The 15,303-nt window shown below is 45.0% G+C and overlaps 6 protein-coding genes across 12 annotated transcripts, besides 1 other annotated feature; 3 read left to right on the top strand and 3 right to left on the bottom strand.

Annotated features, from left to right (window-relative positions):
- Positions 1 to 2,905: part of a mobile genetic element that runs on past the window's edge.
- A 1,522-nt stretch (positions 2,906 to 4,427) lies between these two features.
- CG11123 (uncharacterized protein) lies at positions 4,428 to 6,607 on the top strand. Its single transcript, NM_136432.2, has 2 exons — positions 4,428 to 4,690; positions 4,749 to 6,607. The coding sequence occupies exons 1-2, from the start codon at positions 4,501 to 4,503 to the stop codon at positions 6,554 to 6,556; spliced, it is 1,998 nt and encodes a 665-aa protein (NP_610276.1). The 5' UTR covers positions 4,428 to 4,500; the 3' UTR covers positions 6,557 to 6,607.
- sPLA2 (secretory Phospholipase A2) lies at positions 6,586 to 7,549 on the top strand. Of its 3 annotated transcripts, none has more exons than NM_001014501.3 (2): positions 6,586 to 7,097; positions 7,165 to 7,549. In NM_001014501.3, exons 1-2 carry the CDS (start codon positions 6,796 to 6,798, stop codon positions 7,421 to 7,423), a joined length of 561 nt encoding a protein of 186 aa, NP_001014501.1. In that variant the 5' UTR covers positions 6,586 to 6,795; the 3' UTR covers positions 7,424 to 7,549. The 3 variants fall into 3 exon arrangements, with proteins under 3 accessions (NP_001014501.1, NP_610277.1, NP_724556.1); NM_136433.3 differs by having other exon boundaries at positions 6,765 to 7,104; NM_165523.3 differs by having other exon boundaries at positions 6,765 to 7,097.
- Positions 7,546 to 9,514, bottom strand: CG30503 (uncharacterized protein). Of its 2 annotated transcripts, NM_001144140.3 has the most exons (3): positions 9,304 to 9,514; positions 8,071 to 9,239; positions 7,546 to 8,007 (listed from the first exon to the last, which is right to left on the bottom strand). In NM_001144140.3, the coding sequence occupies exons 2-3, from the start codon at positions 8,316 to 8,318 to the stop codon at positions 7,734 to 7,736; spliced, it is 522 nt and encodes a 173-aa protein (NP_001137612.1). In that variant the 5' UTR covers positions 8,319 to 9,239; positions 9,304 to 9,514; the 3' UTR covers positions 7,546 to 7,733. The 2 variants fall into 2 exon arrangements, with proteins under 2 accessions (NP_001137612.1, NP_724557.1); NM_165524.3 differs by lacking the exon at positions 9,304 to 9,514 and having other exon boundaries at positions 8,071 to 8,349.
- Positions 7,546 to 9,514, bottom strand: kappaB-Ras. 3 transcript variants are annotated; one of them, NM_001144141.3, is made up of 3 exons: positions 9,304 to 9,514; positions 8,071 to 9,239; positions 7,546 to 8,007 (listed from the first exon to the last, which is right to left on the bottom strand). In NM_001144141.3, exons 1-2 carry the CDS (start codon positions 9,415 to 9,417, stop codon positions 8,748 to 8,750), a joined length of 606 nt encoding a protein of 201 aa, NP_001137613.1. In that variant the 5' UTR covers positions 9,418 to 9,514; the 3' UTR covers positions 7,546 to 8,007; positions 8,071 to 8,747. The 3 variants fall into 3 exon arrangements, with proteins under 3 accessions (NP_001137613.1, NP_610278.1, NP_001260770.1); NM_136434.5 differs by having other exon boundaries at positions 7,546 to 9,239; NM_001273841.1 differs by lacking the exon at positions 7,546 to 8,007 and having other exon boundaries at positions 8,518 to 9,239.
- Positions 9,515 to 9,910: 396 nt separating this feature from the next.
- On the bottom strand, positions 9,911 to 15,275 carry Fa2h (Fatty acid 2-hydroxylase). Its single transcript, NM_136435.4, has 4 exons — positions 15,168 to 15,275; positions 13,140 to 13,501; positions 10,676 to 10,903; positions 9,911 to 10,611 (listed from the first exon to the last, which is right to left on the bottom strand). The coding sequence occupies exons 2-4, from the start codon at positions 13,488 to 13,490 to the stop codon at positions 10,123 to 10,125; spliced, it is 1,068 nt and encodes a 355-aa protein (NP_610279.3). The 5' UTR covers positions 13,491 to 13,501; positions 15,168 to 15,275; the 3' UTR covers positions 9,911 to 10,122.
- Positions 11,195 to 13,717, top strand: CG11125 (uncharacterized protein). 2 transcript variants are annotated; one of them, NM_001273842.1, is made up of 5 exons: positions 11,195 to 11,433; positions 11,509 to 11,977; positions 12,034 to 12,341; positions 12,505 to 12,663; positions 12,716 to 13,717. In NM_001273842.1, the coding sequence occupies exons 1-5, from the start codon at positions 11,376 to 11,378 to the stop codon at positions 12,886 to 12,888; spliced, it is 1,167 nt and encodes a 388-aa protein (NP_001260771.1). In that variant the 5' UTR covers positions 11,195 to 11,375; the 3' UTR covers positions 12,889 to 13,717. The 2 variants fall into 2 exon arrangements, with proteins under 2 accessions (NP_001260771.1, NP_610280.1); NM_136436.3 differs by having other exon boundaries at positions 12,716 to 13,137.
- Positions 15,276 to 15,303: the final 28 nt, after the last annotated feature.

Consider the following 15,303-nt stretch of genomic DNA (forward strand, 5'->3'; position numbering starts at 1 on the left):
AGAATTGGAACTATTTTTGCTATCTTCCAATCCCGTGGGAAATAGCCTGCCTGAAGACAGTGATTGGCAATGTTAACAATATGATTAATGGCGCTTGTAGGAAGGTTTTTCAAGGATATATTAGGTATTCCATCAATTCCAGGAGATTTTCTAGTATGGAGAGCTTTTACAATTGAAAAAACCTCTGGATAAGTGACTCTACAAATTTCTGCGATGTTGTTTGGGGTTTCAGCTATAGATTGTAAAGATATTTTGACTTGGTCAATTGTATTTTGGTTTGAATATGAATGTGTCAGATTATGCTTCAGTTGAAAGACATCAGCAAGAATATTCGCTTTTTCTTTTCCAGAAGCGTATATTTCATCAGCTTTACTTAGACACGGAACAATTTGTTTTCTTTTTTTAATTGCTTTGGTTATATTCCAAAAGGGTTTGCTGCATTTATCCAGCTTTTGAAGTTTATTGTTCCATTTTGCATTATTATAAATGAAAAGCTCTTTTCGTATGATGTAATTTAAATGATCACATCTTGATTTTAATAATGGATGACGTGACCTAAACCATTGTCTTTGGATAATATTTCTTGTTTTAAATAATTCAGTTATATGTACAGGGAGTGTAAGCTTGGAGTGATGTATAGGTTTATGAGGGACTGCTTTAAGAAAGGCATAATTGATTACTCTAGTGAAAGAGCCGATTAAATTATCAATATCCAAAGTCGATATCTGTGAGCAGTTGACAACCACCTCTTCAACCATCAGCCTTTCATTTATAATTCTCTTAAAAAGCGCCCAATTTGCCCTTCCCAAAATCGGATATGTTTTTACATTGCGCATAAAATTTGTAGAGTATTTAATAACCACTGGTAGGTGATCAGAGGAAAGCTCTTGCATTACTGCTGGATTAGCCAGCTGGTTAGGGATATTAGTGAGGCATAGGTCCAATGTTGATGCTTTTGCTTTATGGTTATGCGGAATATATGTGGGTTGCGTAGGGTACAAAATACTGAATTTTCCCAGATCTGAAAGTTCATTGAGAATTTTGCCCCAACCATTGGCTCGGGTACACTTCCATGCTCTGTGGCGCGAGTTGAAGTCCCCGCAAATTAGAAAATTTCCATTTATTTGTGAGATCTTAAGGAGATCAGATCTATACAAACTTTTTAAATGATTATGGTCCCAAGATAAATCACATGAACTAGGAATACATTTTGAAGTATTTCCAGCAAAGTAAATAGAGTAAATTTTTAGACTGGAATTAGAGTCAGTGTTGATTTGTATACCTACATTTTCAATAACATGACTTTTAATGCAGGGTATTTGTTCATGTATCAATGTGTTACTAACTGCAATGGCAACGCCGCCTCCCCTACTTTCCTTCCTGTCATTTCTGTATATAGTGTATTCGGGTATATTAAAACGGTCACTATGAGTCAGCCACGTTTCATTTATAAGTGCTATGTGAATGTGATTATTTTCTAAGAACTTGATCAGTTCTATACGTTTGTTTCTAACGGCACGAGCATTCCATGCCATAATATTCAAATTATCAATAAAATTATTTGTTTGTGTAAACATACTTAATCGCTAACTGAGAAATTACTTGAAATTGCTCTCCCTTATTGGAGCATTCATTAAATCTTGTTATTAATTCAGACAAAAGAGAATTTATCTCTTCACATGAAAAGAGATTAGTTTCATTTGTGATATTTGCTTTGGGATTAGGCAAAGTATGAATATTGGTGAGTGCATTACTATAGCTACCAAAGTTGAGTTGTTGCACTCTCTTAGTTTGAGTAGGCAATGAGATCTGGGGTTGATTTCCAAAGAGAGCAGATGGAGCGATGTGTTGCTTAGAATTCCTCATTCCATGAGCTTCCAAGTTATTTCTTCCAATGCGTTGTGATGAGCGTTTGGAAAGTAAATTGAGATAAGAAATTCGGCATGGGCATGTCAGTTCTGTCGATGGATGGTCGCCTTTACAGTTAGCGCATTTTTTGTTGTTTACGTCCATACATACGGCAGTCTGGTGTGATCCAGCACAATGGGCACATGATGTTTTAACTGAACAATTATTTGATCCATGTCCAAATAGTTGGCAATTGTAGCATTGAGTAATTTTATTCTGCAATTTTACTTTATACTCCCAGCGTACTTTAGTGTGGTTGACATACATAAAGTTTTTGCGCAGTTCCTTTACTGTGATACTTTTGTTTACGAAATAAACAATGTACAGTAATAATTTATGATCAGACTTAGTTTTCTTTTCCACAATTTTGACTTCGGTGCATTGTAATCCTAGGTTTTGTAGCATGGATTTGACAGTTTCAATTGGTAGTTTATCCAGCCCGGATAAAATGGCTTTGTATGGCTTGTTTGATCTAGTATCGTACGTGTAGAACTCACAGTTATGTTCCTTGAGTTGGTTACAAGCTGCATTGAAACAGTCCATATTTGGTAAAAATATTTTAATTCCAATTGAGATGGTTTTAATAAAGTAATCATCAGTTTTAATTTTAGCCATTAGCTCGTGTACAAATTTTGTATTTTGTTTAATTAATGTTATAGGAGGTGGTTTGATTATTTTTTCATCAAGTGTGTCCGTTTCAATAGGTTTATCATCATTATCATCGTCTAAAGTTTGTAGTGGACGAAAATAATTTGTAAATTGCTTGGAGCCCCGTTCGTTCTGGCGCTCCACTAGTGGTTTATTCCTTTTAGTACGCATTTTTTCAACGGCAGATGCTTCAGCATCGCCAATTGCATCACTTGAACGTTTGATTGTAGTTTTTTGCGAATATCACAATTAAAGAAGAAAACAGAAAATATTTAATGTACACCAAAATGTTCTCAGAGAGAATAGAAGATTTTACATCCGCGTTCGACAAGAGCTAGTCGAAGACTGTGTAATGAATTTAAAATATAATTTAAATATGATATTCAATGCGCGAAAAAACATACTAAATCAGCAGAATGTCGTTTTTAACATCGAATTGCTAGTGTTGCTGTAATCACTTAGGCAATGTATCTTTGACGAAAACAGAGCAACACGTTCTTGAGATACATTTTCCCACGCCTTCAGTACCTGTGGAATTAGCATTAGCATTGGCTGACCACAACAATGCGAGTGGGCCGAGGGTCGTGGGCCGGAGTGCAGGATGACAGCACTAATCCGCGGCGACAGGTAAGCCTGCCCGTGCTAATGGCCATGTCTAATGGACGGCGTCGGCGCGTGCGTTCCTCTCCGTCCGGCGACTCACACGCGTCCTGCCCCTTCCAGGATTCGGGATTCTGGACTCAGGCGCGCCGTGTCGCGTCCCGAGTAATGAGTGCTTCGGTGGCCAGGATCGAGCAGCTCCTGGCAACGGGGCGGTGCCTGGCAACCCCGGAGATTGCGCAAGGTTGCCCCAAGGGGTGGATGCTGTCTGACTGGCTGACTGGCATGCTGGAGGAGGGCGGCTGCTCTTTGATTTGTTTATTGATACTGTAGTTACACTCCGCAGACGTCACCACCCCCATTATCCTGCGGATTCTGGGGTTGCCAGGCGGAGGAGGAGGACGTTGCACACGTGTCTGGGCGAGATTGATGGCACGTCTCTGGTTACAAAATATTTTGACTTCTTTTATCCGGCGGCGGCTTTTTGCCGATAATTTAATTAACGACTGTAAAGTGTTGCTTCTTCAGCCCATGTGAGTTTAATGAGGGGCATGTTAATTCCCACCTTTATTTCGAGTTTCTTTGGCTTGACATGTGGAAATAATGTGTGCTCTTTTTCTAAGAAAATCCAAATTCAAAGGGCATTCATCTTGAACGGTTTTGAAATACAAATGCACTGTCCTTCCGCTCAAAGAAAATCTGCGAAACGCCTTCAAAGGGCACTATGCCAACCACAAATGTGCGTTTTTTTGTTCTCCCATTAATATTTCCTAATCCTTTGCTGTCAATGCCCTTTTGACAGATTTAATGACCATGAAGGATTTGTAAGCCTGGCAGATGAGCAGACTAAGAAGTGCTTCTAGCAACTTCAAGTTTTCAAACAACATAATGGCTTTCAAATTAAGAAGTATGTAAATACTTACATATTGATGTATGTAAAGATAGCAAAAGCAATAGCAAATAATTGCATATCAAATAAAATCGAAATGGCTTTTAATAATATTTATATTTTAAACATTTTGATGATTTGTAAAGCTTCTATAACGTCATTCTACATAACAGTTTACCTTCCATAACTTAATAGGAACTTGTGATTCTTTGCATATTGAAGTCGCCTTTTGTTGCATTTCTTTTCACGAAGGTAAAAAGAATGCAGATTTAAATTCGACCGCTAACATCTAAAATGATCGATTCATCGCCAAATAAATCGATATTCTTGAAAGCAGTATGACCTTTCTCTTTATAAAAATGGTATATTTCCTTTGGCTTGGTATTTTATTTTTACAGCGTGTTCTGGCGCACGTTGGAAGTAGAATTTAGTTTTAATTATTATATTGAAGAGGAATGCAGGCCGAAGGCGACTCAAGGCGAAAGCGGCCCAAGAAGAAGGGCAACCGCTTTATGCGGAACGCCAAGGGGTTCGCCAAGCAGGGGATATTCGGCCGGGGTACGCACATCGACGACGAGCAGTTCAACTACTTCATCAACATTCTGGATGCTATGAAAGTGGGATTCGAGGACGTAGAGGAGCGAGGTGAGTGGTGGCGAACATCACCTGGAGATTGCCTTACCAACACCCTTTATCCCTGTAGTCATCATGGCCAACAATGTGTTCGAGCAGACCCACGATCAGGAGATCCATCTGGCCTCCAATCAGATCGTGTCCAAGGCTCTGGAGTCGTTAGTGGGCTTCGTGGACGACGTGCAGTTGGAGCGCTTTTTTAGCAAGTTTGGCGACAACCTCCGGCCCATGTGCTCCGATCGGTTTGCCTCGCACGTCCTGCAGAAAATGCTGGAAATCGCCTTTTTGCGCGGAGTGGGAAAATCTGCAGCCCAGGATACCAGCGATGCAGCTAGCGCCAACAAAAAAGCTAAGCCGGATGCCGCTCAAGAGGAGGAGGAGTACAACCTGCAGGCGGACTTCACAGATGATCACCGCGAGAAGTGCCGGCAGTTCGTTCTTCGCATATCAAAGTTCATGTTGAACAATCTGGAGGACTTCGTTTGGGACGCCTGTGCCAGCCACATCATGCGCACAGCCATTCTGTGCCTGGTGGGCATGCACGTTCCCAAAATCGCCTTCGAGAAAGGTGGGACTGAGATAGCCAAGCATAGGAAGATGTACTCTGTGCCGGATGAGTGGCAGGAGGTCATGAAGGAGTTCCCCCAGCGCCTGGAGATGTGGCCCCAGTTCGGCGACTTTCCCTACCAGGATCACTCTTCAAGTCTGCTGGGCGTCATCTGTTTGGCCCTCAGTGTCGTGGACAAAAGTATGCTCAAGCATTTTGCCAAGAAAATCCTGACGATCGGTCTGCTGAAGTCGAGCGACGAGGACGAGGAGAAAATGGAATTGGACACCAAAATCGAAATCAAGGACGAGGATGATGATAATGATGAAAAGGAGGATAAGAAGGCGAAAGAAGCAGATGCCGACACTGAGAACAAGCAGGAAGAGCCAAAACTACCCAAAGTTTTCCATCATCAAAGCTCAGTCATTCTGCTCGAAACGATTATGAGCGTAGCGGGAGCCAAATTGATGATCCAGCTGTATGCGATGCTCTTCTGCAACCGAATAGGTTACCTAGCTCGGCAGCCAGGAACGAACTTTTCAGTCCAGCGTCTCCTTCAGCACATCAAAGAGGTGCCTGATTTCGAGTCCGTTTTCACCGAACTCCAGCCGCATGTGGAGGAGCTGCTGAAAATGGGATACACCGGCGTCGTGTCCGCCCTCAGTGCCGCCTGCTTGCGACTGGCCACCAAGCAGTCTCAGATGATAGCCGCTTTGCAGAGTGCCCTCCATGTCAGTGGCGACAAGGAGAAATCGAAGCTTTTCCTTACATGTTTGATTAAGTTAAAGCCCTTTGAGGTGGTGACCGGCGACGAGTCGGCCTTTGTTCATCTGCACGGTTCGCTTATTACTCAACACCTGCTGCAGTTCAACAAGCCAATCTTTCTGGTCAACTGTATCCTCGATCTGCCCGCCACCCAACTGGCTCAGGTCTTCAACACACCCAATGGCTCACACATCGTTGACGCCTTCATGCAGAGCAAGTTCATCGGCGAGAAGTCCCGCGAGCGTCTGATCCGCCAGTTGGATGGCTTCTACGTAGACTTGGCCATCACTCGACATGGTTCCCGCGTCTTCGAACAGTGCTTTAAGGCCGCCCAAGATGCGCAGAAACTGCGCATGGCCAAGGAACTGTTTTCCAAGGCCAATATGCTGAAGGGCTCACCACACGGTCGGATCATCTACACAAAATACCGCCTGGACACGTACAAGCTTTCACCTACGCAATGGCAGGAAAGTTTGTCCAAGCATCTGGACGCCGAGCAGACAAAGGAGACGAAGCGGAAAACGGCCAAGACAGCTGTCGAAGCTTTTAAGGACATACTTAGCTAGTATATAGATTGTTTAAACTAATAAACCTTATCTAAACTATTGTTAGAGGTCAGTTGGAAATGCGAATTATTCTTAACTAGGAGTATCCGCTGTTTATTAGACCTCAAGAATTAATTTTGGAGTTACTAAAGTACATCTTGCTTGCTTCATTTGTTGTTTGCCGCCTTATCAGCTCGAGCAAAGGCAGCTCAAGTCAACGAAATCAAACTTAGTTGTGCTGCGACTGCCGAAGCTGAGACATGTGGCTGCTGCGCGAAGCGTTCTTTTTTGGGCTACTGGCCATGGCTTGGGCCTTCGGCGACGAGGCTATCTTTGAGGACGAGGACATCTACAACCAGGCACTGCCACCAGTTCCCCATACGGGCATCACGGTGCCCGGAACCAAGTGGTGCGGACCGGGCAACACGGCGGCGAACTTCGAGGATTTGGGCCGCGAACGGGAGACGGACAAGTGCTGTCGTGCCCACGACCATTGCGACGAGATTATCGAGTCCCACGGAGCACTCCACGGACTGCCCACCAACACAGACTGGTTTCCCATGTAAGCGGTAAACCTCCTAAAGTCCCTTATCGATTTTGTGCACATTGACAGACACTTTTCAATTTAGCCTCAAGTGCACCTGCGAGCAGCAGTTTATCAATTGCCTGCAGGCAGTGAACAGCATCACGGCCAAAACTCTGGGTCGTATCTACTATGGCAGCAGGAGCAGGTGCTTTGCCAACGGACATCCCACCACCGGATGCAAGCAGTACCAGGAGGGCACCTTCCGCAAGCGCTGTATCCGCTACCAGGTGGACAAGTCCAAGGCCAAGGTCTGGCAGTTCTACGACATGCCGTTCTTCACAATCCCAGCGTCGGCGGGCTGACATGATATCAACGATTTGTAGACAAGATGATTACATTACCTGATGCGCACATCACATTAATTATTACTTATAAGGTAATCCCACTTTAATCTGGATGAAATATAAAATACTCCGAATATTTTCTTGATCATTTTGAACTTTAATTGAGCCTCCGAATTCAGTTTTTAATATAATTCCAGGCTACTTAGCCTTAAGCTTCGAAAATTTATTACACAAATAACCTACCGTCAAAATCCTAATCACATTAGGTTTCGCTCCCCGCACAATCTGTTTTGTAAACAATTGAGGGCTTATCGCCGGACGTCGAAGTTCAATCTCGGGAGTCCTCCTCGCTGCCGCTTACGTGTGTGTAGAGGGCCAAGTCGTAGAACTGCCAGCGCTGCGGCTGACCTTCGTCCACTCGGTAGCTGAGACATCGTGTCTCGAACAGGTCGGCCTGCTTCTCCTGGCAGGAAACGATGGGATGCCCGTAGCCAAAGCACACCTCCTTGGTGTTGAAGTAGATTTTGCCAAGAGCCAGGGAGTGTCCGTTTCGCAGAGCGGTGAGGCAGTTCCGGAAGGCCGACTCGCAGGCACACGAGAATCTGCGGGGAGCGCACGATTATTGATCCCAAGATCAGCATGGGTGCTATGGAATCCACGCTTACATGGGGAAAAACCCGTCGTTTCTCAGGCCAAAGGCTTCCTCCAGCGGCGGAATCTTCTCCTCACAGTTGTCGTGCGCCCGGCAGCACGTGTCCACTTCGCGCTCAGTGCCCAGGTCATCGTAGTTGGCTGCTATGTTCCCGGGTCCACACCACTTTGTGCCCGGAACTGTAATGCTCAATCCCGCAGCCGCATGGCTGGCATAGATCAGCGTTAGGAGAACAGTAAGAAAAGCGGCACGCGAAAGCATTGCGCTCGAGGAAGGGGCTTGCAGACGACTGATCCAAGGGGATTGCCGTAGAGCAGAATTTCGGCATGGTTATTTAATCACTACGCGCCATTTGAGCTGCGATTGAGCAGTGAATACTGATTACGCTTAATTCTCGCGGAATGAGAGAAGACATGTCGGTGTAATAAATAGTAGATACAATTGGACACACACAAAGAGACATAAGTACAAGTGGCTTGGGCTCTGGCCCACATTAAAGCACAACAGTTAATACAAGGCAAGTAGACTCTAAATGGATCAATACGAGTACGATTGGGGAGATCCCAAGGATCTCTTGAACTTAAAGCCAAATCTGTGGCATTCATAGCTACTGTTAAGTATCGGAGATTATTGGGACACTCCCGAATAAAACTTAAATTATATCTCTTCCCTTTCGTCCGTTCAAAACAGCTAAGCCTCGCTCTTCTGCCGGTTCTGCATAACTTGGCGCAGCTGAGGGAACGTGCTCTTCGTCTGCATTGGGTGCAGCCGGGCGCAGAGCGTGGTGAATGGCTCGTAGAGGGAGGGACGCTCCATGGCGTTCACCGTGTAGTGCTTTATGCGCTCTCGCTGGCACCAGATGTTGGCGCGGTCCATGACCTTCTCGACGGGATTTGGGGCTGCTCGTGCCCTCACGTTGGCCAGCACCACAACGGGAATCTCCTTCTTCTCCTTGTGCTTCTCAATGTCAGCCTTGATGTCGGCCAGCATGTCAAGGCTGCGCGGATCCATGGGATCGTAGACCAGAACGAATGCATCTGGAAACTGAAGGTAGTGGCGTGGCAGCTGCTGCTGCTCGCCCTGCAATCCGGCCGTGTCGTAGATGCGCAGGGTCTCTCGGGCTCCGCCCCTGCCTGTATCCACGCTGGCCACGTAGATATCCTCAATGGTTGGATGCAGTTCCTGCAATGAACTCCGGGATATGAGACATCAGCTTTACTTTGAGCTCTGCCAAAGGCATTCTCACCGTTTCGGGATTGACGTGGCCGTAGACCAGCTGCTCTATCAGCGCCGTCTTGCCCACGCCCTTCATCCCGCACACCAGTACCTTGCCGACCTTCCCGATCTTGGCATTTAGCATTATTCCAGCAGGAGAAATTGGGACCCAAAAAAATAAACAAAACTTTCGCTGGATTCTTGGTAGTGTGACCAAGCAACGCCAATGAGAAATTCCACTTAAGACAGGTCTTAAACAATTATCTTAAGCTAATTTTAATAATATAATATTAATTATTAAACAAACTTGAACTGATTGTACCAGATTTGTATGAAATAGGTAAATGAAAGTGTTCATACAAACCGTCTGTCTGCTTCTTTATTTATTCGATTTTAAACAAAAATATTTAAACGCTCCAGAGTGATGATAAGGCATTTACCAAAGGAATTAAAAGTTAATCAAAGTATTCCCTCTCATATATAGGTAAGGTACCAAACTTCTAATGTAAACTTTGGTGACGCATCATAAAATTGCCGAAAATTTTTTGTTTTTCCCCAAAATAGTTCCAAAATAGTTCCAATAGTTCCTTTGATTGCCCAGTTTTCTGTTTTCAAAAAGGATTTTCCATTTGTTCTTTGGTATCATTGGAAGTGTATTCCTGTTTAATAGAAATTGGTAAAAGTCTTACAAATAATTCTTAAGCCTAATGCTCAGTATTCAGCCTACACAAATAGGCTAAAAACCAAATTTCCGATTTGATTGAACTATTTGCTGCGGCAGCAACTCTGTTGCGTTGAAAACTGAATGTAATTTGTTCTATAGTAGCACTGTATTAGCCATTTATTGCAGCTAGGACCAGCGCAGTTGGTATCTCAGCTTGCGGAGATGGATTCTCGTTTTGAAGACGACATCCCACAAGGGACTGCTGATGCCGTAACCGAGAGTTTGGTGCGAGAAGTGGTGGTGGTGATGATAGCGCTTCATGTGTACAAAGGCCCATAGCGAAGGGTTCCCATAGTGCAGGTAGTAGTGCATCATATCGTAGCACAGATAGCCGGCCAGAGCTCCAGACAAGATCACTCGCGGATGGGACAGGACAAAGCTGAGCGGGGTGTAGATGACCGCGGCGAGCACTGCGCCGGGAAGGGGCGGAAACACCAGTCGCATCGGATCGAAGGGCACCTTGTGGTGCAGGCCATGGATCATGAAGTGGAAGGTGCATAGCCAACTTCCGCTCTTGTTGCTCAGCTTCACGTGGAACACCCAGCGGTGCAGTGTGTACTCCAGGAAAGACCACAGGAGCACGCCAAATAAAAAGTAACCGGAGAACACAGCCAGCTGCAGAAAGAAGATACTTTTAGAAGATCGTATCCAAGAATGCGAAGATTGCGCGACTACTCACCTGGTTGCTATCCTGCCAGGCGGTGGTGAACTCCTCCACGGCGCATTTCACGATCACTGGTATCCAGAACAGGGGCACCAGCCACCAGGGCGTCTTGGTGCACATCTCCAAGTACCAAGGGTCAAAGAGACGCAGTGGCCTGTCCACCGGCTTGTGAACCCACTCATCGTAGCAATCCGTTATGTTAGCTATCTGCGGAAGCATTGCCTTAGACCAGTCCACTAGGTGCTGGAATTCATGAATTTACAATAGGTTAGTCAATAAATTAATACAGTATGTATTACCATAAATTGGTTTGGTTAATTACCTTTGAAAATTAAATATTTAAAATTAGAAGCTGTGCAGAGTTTTTATTTTATTTTATATTTTTTTATTTATTTTATTTTAACTTTACTATAATTACAGAATAGTAAGAATTTCACTTGATTTCTACTTGCTTTTTTATTTAATATTTACTTAAACACTAGGACATCCCATAAACCGTTAGTTGGCTCGAATGTGGCCAGCCGCGGGTCAGCACCGAACCGATATATAATGTTATCGGGCATCGATGAGCAGGTACAATCACAAGCAGCTGGTTCAAAATTGTCATTTGAACCTGTGCCTTACTTCACACAACGACGCAGTTTCCACTTGTCGTAGTCGAGATCACATTTCTGGAGCCCCAGCCGTCTAGTTATAGTTCGGGAGTAGGTGGAACATGTCGAATACTTCAGTTCGCCCGATTCCAACGTTAAAGGGCATCTTTTCGGTGCCGCGTAAGATTTCTTTTCCAAACAGCCGCTTGGCCATGGCAACCAGTTGGTAATTTGTTTTGGTCTCCGTTCCCACAGGCGTCACACAGTCCCGAAACTTCCTCAAGGAAAACAAGGTGAGCCTGCGCTCGCTGGAAAAGTCCACCAGCCAGAAGTTGGCCGCTAAGGAGCCGACGCGCCCGAAATGGATGCCCCCGCTGCGACGCTCTTCCTCCGTGATGGGAGACTCGAAGGCGGAGAAACCAGCAGCTAAGGGCAAAACTATAAAACAGAACTCGTTGCAAAATGGCCGCAGCACCTCTCGCTCACAGCACCAACTGGCCGTGGCCGTTCCGGCGGAGGGGGAACGCTTCGATGGCCTGGAGGAGCGCAATCCCATCTTATATGACCCGTCGGAGAACTTAGAATCCGAGAATCTCCAAGAGCCTTCGTCGGATACAGACATTGATCGCTGTCAATCGTGTGGCACGAATCGGAGCTCCACCAGCATAGCCATCCAAACTGAGGACATTACCGACGAACTCTATCTAACAAATGCTCTGAAGAAGTATGACTTTTTGCACCAAACTCGAAGGTTTTCACAAAGGTTTATCTTATCCGCAGATGTAACTTTGATGCCAGATCTATACTGGAGGAATCCGGTGCAAAATACGGGGAAAACTACAAACCCATGCAATATGAAAACGAGGAAGATTTGGAACAGTTGCCGCTTTCGGCGCGTTCGAACTCCTCGAAGCAGAGTCGCTTCAACATGTCCGAAATGGAGGCTATGCCCATGACCGAGGCCGAACCTGCAAACTACGGCGCCTCAGACGACGAGGCTCCACTCAGTGCCCGTAGTCGTTTCACAACGGCCTCCAATGTCACCACCATAAGCTCTAAGTCAAAGCGTCGTGAGCATAAACTAGGATGTGAGTTTATCCCTTGTTTACCAATTGTCAGCGACAGTAATGACAAAATTAAATATCTTTGATAATTATTTCATATATAATCTATAATTATTCTCTATTTTAAATATCTTATATTCCCTCCTGATTTGATTTGAACTAGTCATGAATTTGTACTTTTTGACAGCCCGAGATGAGGTGCGCTTGCCGCGTTACCTGGAAAAGCAGAAGCGCGAGAAGGCGGTGGCCAAGCAGCTTGCGGAATCGCTGGATCCCGACTGTCCGCGTGGCCATGTGTTGCTCAGCGATCAGGACCGACTGACGCACCTCACTAATGCTAAGAAACGTGAGTTAATGTTACTACTATAAGTTTGACCCTTGCTAACGAATCTTAACAGGCTACGAACAGCTGGTTAATGAACTGAACCACATGCCCATGACTGCACAGACGTTGAGGGTGCGCAACCGCAAGGCGGAGATCGACAAGGAGCTGACCACCGTGGAGGAGGACATCCGCATATACTCCAAGGCAAAGGTCTTCGTGCTGGCCAGCAAGTCGCGACAGTTGTGAGAACTCATGCTACATAGCTCCCAAAAACATTAAAGCATTCCATCGACTGACTGACCGAGCGAGCTACTGGAATCTTGGATTTGCAAAACACGCGTGTTCCTTTCAACCATGCCTTACGTTAATAATATATTTTTTAGCTGAGATTTGGATCGCAGACCTACCCCGCCCCGATAGCATTGTGACCAACTTAACGTGCGATCCAGTCGACCAGCAACTAGAGTTACAGATTAAAAACCGCTCATCCAACTTACCTCCATACTATCGTCCACCTGGTTATTGTTCTTGTCCTCCGTTTCCCTGGGCCGTTGTCGCAAAGTCCCATCTTCATCGTGATGCAACGTTTCCCTTTGGCTCGACTTTGGTTTCCGAGAGTCCTCTGGATCGATTTTGTACTCCCTCATCAAGTACATGGCCGCATCCGAATGTGGCGGCGCCTTTAGGAAGCGAGCTGTCATGTCCCCGCTGTTGAGACCTTTGAGTGTGTTTATGCCTCCCGGATGCTTGTGCATAAACCTGGACAAATCGTAATACTGCTGGCGATACTTTACTATGAACTTGTCGTTCGACTCCGCTTCCTTTGGTATATCCATGTCGATGGGCATCAATTTGGCAACTGCAGTGCGAAAAACAATCGGATAAGACTTTGCTGTTCCTTTGCGAGCATGATACTCTGCCACTGATTATCTTTGGAATTAATTACTTTGCGTGCCCAGCAGCAACATGATGCCATATTGTATCGGACACGCTCAATTAAATATATAATTCACCTCCTCTTAGAGTTATTTTGTACACAGATCAAATGTATCATCCCCAAAAAACTGAATTAAATAACCCTCATTGGCGCAGCTAAATGAAATATTTCACACAAATATATTTTAAGTAAATCTCCTTAAGAACATATTGTTTAATTAAAAAAAAACAACAGCTATCTATCTGCTGAGATAATTGGTTACGAATTCATAATTTTGACCTTGATGCTTATGGTATTTACACAAATAAAACGACAATGTATTATAAATAATCCTGTTTTTATTAATAGTTTTTGAAGGGATGCAGCATTTCCTACATATTTGATATGCGCACTGTATAGTATTTGCCATTTTCATGATTCATAAAAAAATTTCACAGCCAAACCTACGATAGCGTAATCTATTGAAACCAAAATATAAGTATAGAAAAAGTATCTGCACCTATTATCTGCATTCCAAGGTATCCATTAAAGTCAAAGTTTTGCTTATCAATTAACTTCTATCCGATTTCTAGTGACCCTAAGGATATATTATTTTGACTTCCTTTTAGTTGAAGAAATTTTGGATTGATACCTTCTATTCTGGCGTTGAACTTATAGGATTCCCTAGTTGGGTGTGGGAAAGATTTTCGAAACACCACACTTGCAGAACATTTGTTTAATTGATTCGGTAATAGATGTAATTACAGCGATTAGGGCGAATCAATTGCAGGTCGTAATTGCAACCTACAGAGCAATGTTGGAAATGCACTGGAGGCATTTCACCCAGTGGCCGTCAGGGGCTCAATTGAACTTGGCATTCCCGAAGTGCGCCAGATGTTTCTTTCCGATGATGCGTGCCCATATGGGATCCGCACAAACATTTCCATTCTTAACGGCGCGGGCACTTTGCCTTTTGCCTACGCGCCGCACTGAGCGTCGCCATTCCACGGACGAACTTGCTCCGTCAATAGTTTGCCTTATCAATGCTGATAGGAAAGCCTGTAAGCGCGGGGATTTGGTTTGGATGAGAGGGAGTAGACGGCTCGTTTGTCAAAGTGGCAAGTGGTAAGTCCCCAAACGGGGTGCCACGTTAGGATTGAGGGTGGAGCAGGTGCTCTGACTCAACCCCGGGCTGGGGCTGCGTCACATTGATTAATAGTGTCTATCTGACACATAGACACATATGCGGGATAGGCTGGGCACTGTCTGCCCGACCTCTAGCACCTATGGTCTGGTCTGTCCATTGGCGGAGCCATCAAACGAAGCCCAACACTCGTGTTTACACGCGGCTAATGGCGTTTGTTCGGGGAGTGATAGTGGCAAGCAAAGCTTTATCTATCCGGGTTAGCAGTGCCCCGAAAACCTGTGGATCGGATACCGGGCTGGGTCGGATGATATCTTATCGCGGGCGATGACAAAGTATCGAAGATACATAGTTGGGCTATCGTCCTAAACTATGGGCTAAGCTGCTTGCCACACTTAGTGCTACTTGCACCCAGGCAATTTGCATAATTTCAGACCCTCGGCTACCACGGGATTATTTATTTACCGAATTCGCACTGCTCTGATCAAAACACTGGGCTCTTGACTCCAGACCGGGTTCCCAACTGTCGGCAGAGCCTCTGACCGCACGCAACGCAACGCAACTCACGACTGAACTATGGCCCACCCACCCAACACATCCA

Source organism: Drosophila melanogaster, chromosome 2R, assembly GCF_000001215.4.
Source record: "Drosophila melanogaster chromosome 2R".
NCBI lineage: Eukaryota > Metazoa > Arthropoda > Insecta > Diptera > Drosophilidae > Drosophila > Drosophila melanogaster.

Excerpts from the sequence above, each read along its gene's own strand:
- CG11125 (NM_001273842.1), top strand. The coding sequence starts at position 11,376 with ATGTCGAATACTTCAGTTCGCCCGATTCCAACGTTAAAGGGCATCTTT. Across the intron at positions 11,434-11,508 it reads GGGCATCTTTTCGGTGCCGC|GCGTCACACAGTCCCGAAAC; the intron begins GTAAGATTTCTT and ends CCGTTCCCACAG. Across the intron at positions 12,664-12,715 it reads CCTCACTAATGCTAAGAAAC|GCTACGAACAGCTGGTTAAT; the intron begins GTGAGTTAATGT and ends GAATCTTAACAG.
- sPLA2 (NM_001014501.3), top strand. The coding sequence starts at position 6,796 with ATGTGGCTGCTGCGCGAAGCGTTCTTTTTTGGGCTACTGGCCATGGCT. Across the intron at positions 7,098-7,164 it reads AACACAGACTGGTTTCCCAT|CCTCAAGTGCACCTGCGAGC; the intron begins GTAAGCGGTAAA and ends TTTTCAATTTAG.
- CG11123 (NM_136432.2), top strand. The coding sequence starts at position 4,501 with ATGCAGGCCGAAGGCGACTCAAGGCGAAAGCGGCCCAAGAAGAAGGGC. Across the intron at positions 4,691-4,748 it reads CGAGGACGTAGAGGAGCGAG|TCATCATGGCCAACAATGTG; the intron begins GTGAGTGGTGGC and ends TTATCCCTGTAG.
- Fa2h (NM_136435.4), bottom strand. The coding sequence starts at position 13,490 with ATGCCCATCGACATGGATATACCAAAGGAAGCGGAGTCGAACGACAAG. Across the intron at positions 10,904-13,139 it reads AGGTGGACGATAGTATGGAG|CACCTAGTGGACTGGTCTAA; the intron begins GTAAGTTGGATG and ends CATGAATTCCAG. Across the intron at positions 10,612-10,675 it reads CCTGGCAGGATAGCAACCAG|CTGGCTGTGTTCTCCGGTTA; the intron begins GTGAGTAGTCGC and ends TTCTTTCTGCAG.